This window comes from Echinops telfairi, unplaced genomic scaffold (assembly GCF_000313985.2).
Source record: "Echinops telfairi isolate 266 unplaced genomic scaffold, ASM31398v2 ScPeMD7_57;HRSCAF=196, whole genome shotgun sequence".
Lineage (NCBI taxonomy): Eukaryota > Metazoa > Chordata > Mammalia > Afrosoricida > Tenrecidae > Echinops > Echinops telfairi.
This window is the reverse complement of record NW_022103955.1, coordinates 1,979,477-1,986,673: the sequence shown is the minus strand read 5'-3', so window position 1 is coordinate 1,986,673 and position 7,197 is coordinate 1,979,477. Positions and strand designations below refer to the sequence as shown.

Genomic DNA, 7,197 nt, shown 5'->3' with positions numbered 1-7,197 from the left:
TTTTCTCCTCCAGATTGTTCATCCAGCCTATTTTATTTAGACAGACCTGCAGAGATAATAACATGCACAAAAATAAGACAGAGCAAAACCAAGCAATAATATAAAACAAAACAACAACAACAAACCACTGAGAAAAAAACAAAACACAATACAACAAGAAAGAAAGGCTTGTAGTTAGTTCAGGGATCATTTGTTGGCCTTTAGGAGTGTTTTCCAGTCTAGTCTGTTGGAGCACCACACCCTGGCCTCAAAGTCCACCTTCAGCATTCCTTGGGGACCTTGCTGCTCCATACCCTTGCTGTTCCGCTGCACAGCCCCGGTGCTTTGCCTCAATGTGGCAAGATCAGATTGGGTGCAATTTACACACTGTGTCTCTGGTGCTGTCTCCTGCAGGGCCATGGGTCAGTGAGAGGTGTCATGTCTCATTGTGGGGCTGGCCATGTGGTCCTCTCTGTGGACTGGCTGCTCTAATTGGAATCATCATCCTCAAGGCCTGGTGGGCCAGGATGTGTTCCACTCTCTCCTCCTCCCCCTTCATCTGCTCCTGTGTGCTCTCGTCAGATATGTTCTTCTCCTGAGTATATTCATTTGTGAAGGGTATCTGAAATTCCCTAATTTGATTCGTATAGTAATTCTCCAGAAACAGTGATATACTTATATTATATTGCTTTAGAAATCATGGCGTGTAGATGAGATAAATATTCCAAGCTTTTTAAAGTATTTTGTATGTATGCATAGATATATTTGAGGGTGTATACTAAAATATGTACACTCAAAGAAAACATGTGCCCACTGAAGTGAATTATTTAATGTGGATCTTCTATCCAAAGTCCACCAAAGGACCTTTGCTCCATGGCTCTGGTAAGAAGTTGGGAAAGATATCTGTAAATAATTTTTAAAGAGGATTTCTTGCCATGCCACCCTGCTGCATGTAAAATGAGCCCTCTGAGAAGCATGGGTGTTGGGGGAATTCCATTACCATCAAGGGGCAGAAATAAAATGGGTCTTCTGGATACAGAATTCCTGAGCAATGAACCTGCTGGATATAGAAGACAACTCTAATGTCGAGGAGTAACAACAGAACCCAAACCAAAGCATGGACTTCCCACCTCATGGAACAAGTGAAGCTGAGTGCTTTTGTCCAAGGGGCTGGCTTGCAAAGTAGGGTGCCTGTAGCATTTAATTGGAGAAGTTGAGCTTAGTGACCCCTGGAACTGGAGCAGAGTGCCTTCGGGTTGTGGGTTACTAGAGTGGGCTGCCTCTGGGCACTTCATTCAGGAAGCTGGATTTGTTGACCCTTGGAGCTTGAACTAAATGCCTCCAAGTTGAGGCTTAACAGGGGAGCAGTATGTCCCTTTTGGCATTTATTAGCAACCCTAAAAAAGCTTTGTAATGATGTGAAAAACAACTACCCTGAGCACTTCTCATTGACATTGCAATTTGCTAACTTCCTTGATGGAACCCTTTAATCATGAATTATGTTTCTTAAAGTAATTTGATTAGCCATTACAATGGATATTAAAATTCAAGAGAGGTAAAATAGCATTTAATAAAGACAGCACAGATACGCCTTTCAAGTCACAGTTCATAATGAGTTAAGTCTGAAAAGAAATACTCAGCTTGGGTTAATAGTCTGCCTGCCCATTTGAAATTGGTATTTCTAGTTCACTTGGGTAGTCATATTGTCAACAATAAGTCAGCTGTTCCAGTGACGGGGATGAGCAGAAGAGGACTGTAATGCATTGAGCACAAGGGCATCTTAGGACCAATAAAGTTTTCTCTAATGCTTCAAACCAGAAGAATATTTTCACCCTTTTTAGGTTAGACCAGGATGTTATAAATACATATGATAAATACATATAAGCGGTGGAGATATTATGTGATAGCACTGCCTAATAGAACTGTTGAGGAAATGCAAGTAAATGTGTCTGCAGCCAGTGGCTATGTGATTGAACAGTACAAGTTTACAAATCCTGTGGTGTATTTCTGTTACTTAAGAGTTCCTATATGATACAAACAGTAAGTATTCCAGTGCAAATCGAAAGATGAAGGTTCAAGTGCATCCAGAAGAAAAGGCTAGTGATCTATTTCCAACAAATTGCATATGGAAAACCCTATGGTGCATAATTTTACTCTGACAGATGGTACCACCTTGATAATCAATTCAATGGCAACTGGTTTTAGTGTTACCAGATTTGACAGTGCAGGTCTGTAACACTTCTATTTCTGTTACTTAGAAGACTATAATAATATCAGGAAAAATTTCCAATCTCCAGCTCTTTTGAGCATTAGGGGTGGTGGGTGGAGGACAAGTGAATGAGATAAATTGGAAGGAAATGAGACTTTTAAGGCTTAAGTACTAATGTGCAACTGTAATATTAACCCATGGGAATGATGGCATATTTTCACACATGACAAAGTGGTGTTTACCACTGTGATTATATTTTTATTTGTTTCCACAGGCTCTTTCATGTTGGTGAACACATCTGGTAGACCAGAGGGGCAGAAAGCACACCTCCTCTTACCTCAGCTTAAAGAAAATGACACCCACTGCATTGATTTTCACTATTTTGTATCCAGCAAAAGCAATTCTGCTCCTGGATTACTTAATGTCTATGTAAAGGTCAACAATGGACCTTTGGGAAATCCCATCTGGAATATATCTGGAGACCCAACGCGCACATGGAACAGGGCAGAACTCGCAATTAGTACTTTTTGGCCTAATTTTTATCAGGTATGTCTTTTATTTCCATTTCATGTTTTGATGCAGCTCCTTCTACTTAAAAATATGAATTGTTTTCATGTGAGAATAGTGAGAAGCTCCCTGGTTGTAATAGTAGGTTAAGTGTTCAACTGCTAATCACAAGGTCATCAGTTCAAACCCACTCCCTGGGAGAAAGATGAAACTTGCCATAGCGTGGCTGTTGTAGGTCCCACCCTGCTCTTCCATGATCTTTTGTGGCCCAAATGGCCCACATGCAGGTTTCCATTTAAAGAAACTGATGAATGTAGAGCCCTGTAGTACTTGAGAAGTGAAAGAAAAGCAATTCTTGATGTCATGTCTGTTCTGTTGTCACAAGTATACCCTGACATCGGATCAAAGGCGAGGAAATTAATGACAATAGGAAGAAATGAGCTGTAGATTTCTTGCTCTGTTTTCCTTCATATTGAATGTACCTATAGGCATTTCTCTTTTGTGATAAGTGATTATACATGTATGTTTCTTGGATAGAAAGGAAGAATAGTGACTATGCTGTTGGTGCATAATGTAAATTGTTAAATATGCTTGTAGGGTATGCTTTAGCAATGTTGTGAAGGTATTAAAATTTTTGATATATTTAGCAACCTATTAAGAAATTTCCTTAAGGAAATAAGGATTATTGCCAATGAAAACTCAAACTAATAGTAGCCAACAATAGATTAGATACATTACTGTACCATATACAAGCCAGCTACTAAAATAACTTTATGTAAGACCAGCTACTAATTTTATGTAAGACCATTTAGTGGTGGATTTAAATTTCTAGTTTTAAGTGGGAAAAACTAAGCAAAATGTTGGGTTCCTAGCTGCAAGGTCAGTAAATCAAACTGACTAGCTATTTTAGATGAGTCTGTCTGGTCTTTTAAAGATTTACAATCTTGAAATCCATATGTAGGGTCACTATGAGTCTGAAAGTGATGGATTTAGTTTACTTTATGTACATACATATGAGGGAATATAAAAAAGTTCATTGGAAAATGGAATTATTTTAAAAGGTAATTCCATTTTCCACAAACTTTTTCAAGTTATCTAAATCACTTATGGTGTGTGCACACCCAACTATGCCCATACACACATACCCACACACACACACACACACACACACCACACACATACACACATAAGTTAAATATATATTCTGAAGTAAAATATGTACAATAAGGCACTTCTCTTTCTCTCTAGTGGAACGATAAGGGATTTCAGTTGTTTTCTTTCTGCCATATTCCAAATTCTCTCTAATATGCATGTACTATTTTTATTTTACAAATAAAATAGTAGTTTTCCCTCTAGAGACACAATACCTTATTTAATAAATTATCTTCTTTTTATATAAATAAAAACTAAGCCATGGCATAGTAATTTAAAGATGATGGCTCCTAGGGACCAGGGGGATTATGTTTTACTAAGCAAAGAGTCATATAAGGCTTTTGTATGATGGGCTACCCTAAGAGGCTGCTTCCCTTAATTTGGGAGGTATACATCTCAAATGTGGGAGGCTGGTTCTGCAGTGATACAGCTGTCCCCTGAAAACGGCTGTGTGGTTGCCTTCTTGACTTCCAGATGTCTGCCTTTCTGAACAGAATCAGAAGATGTGTTCTGCTCATCATTGGTCGTAGCAATGCCCACTCAAACTTTAGGGATAGATTTTCATGGAACTCTTGGAAACCTCCAGAGCCAAAGTGTATTGGCATTATTTTGACACAGAAGACCCAGTTCTGTAAATGGTCTGGACCTACTGAACATACACTTGTCCTTTCAATTCCAAGTCTTATAGAGAAGAACCAACACTTAAAAAGTTCCTAAGATACAGTTAGTTAATGTGGACTTGATTTCATTTTCTGTTCAGTCTCTGGACAGTAAATGTGATAGAATGATTACCCTGATTGTAATATAAGCTATTAGGTACATTGTAGCTGAGTGATTGGACCTAAAATCACCCAATGAGATGTGAATGGTGTTTCCAAGTTGAGCTTGGAGGGTGAGAGGGAACCAAGTTTGACTTTAGTCCATATAGCTTACCAGTAGTAAAGAAGGAAAATATCTACCAAATCCTATTTTCACCATTGGGGATGGTCATCAAAAACATATAGTCAGTGAGAGCTAGGGTGTATGTGGACTGTGATTCATATCAGCCTCCAAGGCCAGCACTCCTTTCCCTCTCCCCTACTATGTACAGTGCCCCCCCGACTCCAACTGCCCCACCATCAGGGGATGGCCCTGTTGGATGTCCTGATGCTCTTTAAAATGTGAACTATGTGACATACTCTCTGATGTTGATTTAACTTCCCATATCTATTTTTTCTATAAAGAATTCTCCCATGACCTGAGGGCTATTATATTTCTAGTTGCAAAATATAAAGAAAATGTATTTCTGATGTTATATGAGGGGTTACCTGAAAAAAAAAATGGGAAAAAAGTTCTGCTGGGTGGAGCTTTCCCTCTGGGTGAACATCAAGCATCTCACTCTGAATTAGTGCATTCAGTGGCATCACCTGGGAAGGTTCTCTAGTCACAGTGAATTTTTTTCCTTAAAGCAGTTTCACTCAAACCTCTTTTATTATGATGGCTGATTTAAGACAACTGAATGCAGCTGTGAAATTTTGTTTCTGGGTTAGGAAAAATGCCACAGACACTGCTGTGATGTTGAACACAGCTTGTGCTTAAAGACTGATGTCTGACCATGGAAGAGATGGGGAAGTTATCTGAGTGATCTTGGAGCTTGGTTTGGTGAATTTTAACTAAAGGTTTGGAAATGAGAATGATCACTGCAAAAATGGTGCCCCGAAATCTGAATAACCAGGAAAAAGAGTGTCTTGTGGAAACATGCCATGCTTGGAAAGAATTGTTACATAGTGACCCAGACTTTGTCCAAGGTCATTACTGGCTGATGAGACATGGTGCTATTCTCATGACACCCCCCCCCCAAACCAAACATCTCTCAAACTAGTGGAAGATGCCATCATTACCTCATCCAAGCAAAGCTCAAGTGAAATCAAAGATCAAGATGATGCTTTTTTTTTTTTTAATGTGAGAGGTATAGTGCATTTGGAGTCTGTTCCACCAGGTTAGACTGTTAATCAACCTTTTGATTTAGAGTTTCTGAAAATATTTCCTAACATTGTGTGACAACGAAGGCCTCTGCTGTGTGGCAGACGGGACTGGTTTTGCCACCATGACAATGCACTTTTCACAGCCATCTCATTATGCCAGTTTTTGGGAAAAAACAGCATGCCACTCTAGCCCCACACACTTTTGTCACCTGACCTCACTCTGTGCAACTTCTTGTTATTTCCACGAATGAAGAGGGACATGAAAAGATATTGATTTGATGGCACAGAAAAGGTGAAGGAAAAATCGAAGGAGGTGCTGTCAGTAATCCAAACAGATGAGTTTGAAAAATGTTCCGAAGTATGGAATCACAGATTTGACAAATGTAGTAAGTGTAATGGAGAGTACTTTCAAGGTGACAAGGTTGTTTGTTTTATAAATACATTGCTTTGAAAAAATAATTCTGGGTTTTTTTTTGTGGGGGGTGGGTAATTCCTTGTATGTGCATGCATACGGGTACCATATTTTAATGAATAAAATCCAGTTCCACTTGATGCTTTCTTAGTATATAGGAAAGTCTGTTTTGATGCCCTTGAGTGTTACAAATGAATGATTTAAGCCCTCTCAGATGTATCTCCAGAGAAAGGCCTGGCACTCCATTTCCAAAAATAAACCACTCTAGCCCTAGGGAGCCCAGTTCCACTCTGCAACACAAGGGGCAACTCTGAGTCAAAATCAACTTTATAAAAACTGGTTTGGGCTCAGGCTGTTTCTGGGCCTGAAAGCTGAGAACAAGGGAATAGAACAAGAGTTCTAAAGGAGGTGGTAGCCCTGGAAAGCCCTCTCTAAGCATTCGAGGAGTGGTTTGCCTAGACATCATCATCAAATTATTCTTTCTCCTTTTAGCCTGCAAGATCTATTATAGACCTAAAAATAACATAAAGTTCACATGGAATTGAAATATTTATATATTGAAATGTTTTATGTTAATACTTTTTATATCATTAAATGAAGATAAGTGAAATAACTTAAAGGAAATTCATAATATAATCTTTATTAATAGTGGGCAAGATTATATATATTAGAATAATATATGCTATATGTTAGGTAATTGAGTTTAAATATCAGTCCTATTTATTTATAAACTTTGGACAACTGATTTAAATTTTGTGTGCCTTAATTTTCTAATTAAGAGGCCAGTTATAAAAGCTGTGCAGGCCCATCCCCTGAGAAGAATGTATCTCAAAGGATGGCACTGAATCTGCAGCTTCGGGAGAAGGATATATCTGACCAGAGCACACAGGAACAGATGACGGGGGAGGAGGAGAGACTGGAGCACATCCTGACCCACTAGGCCTTGAGGACGATGACCCCAAATAGAGCAGCCA

General features: G+C 39.0%; 1 protein-coding gene across 6 annotated transcripts in view; it reads left to right on the top strand.

Annotated features, from left to right (window-relative positions):
- The window catches only part of PTPRM (protein tyrosine phosphatase receptor type M), a 707,951-nt gene that overhangs the window by 97,663 nt on the left and 603,091 nt on the right, over positions 1 to 7,197 (top strand). For all 6 annotated transcript variants that reach the window (XM_045290818.1, XM_045290817.1, XM_045290815.1 and 3 more), the window contains exon 2: positions 2,463 to 2,734. In XM_045290818.1, the coding sequence (XP_045146753.1) occupies positions 2,463 to 2,734 (272 nt within the window). The remainder of the gene's footprint in view (positions 1 to 2,462; positions 2,735 to 7,197) is intronic.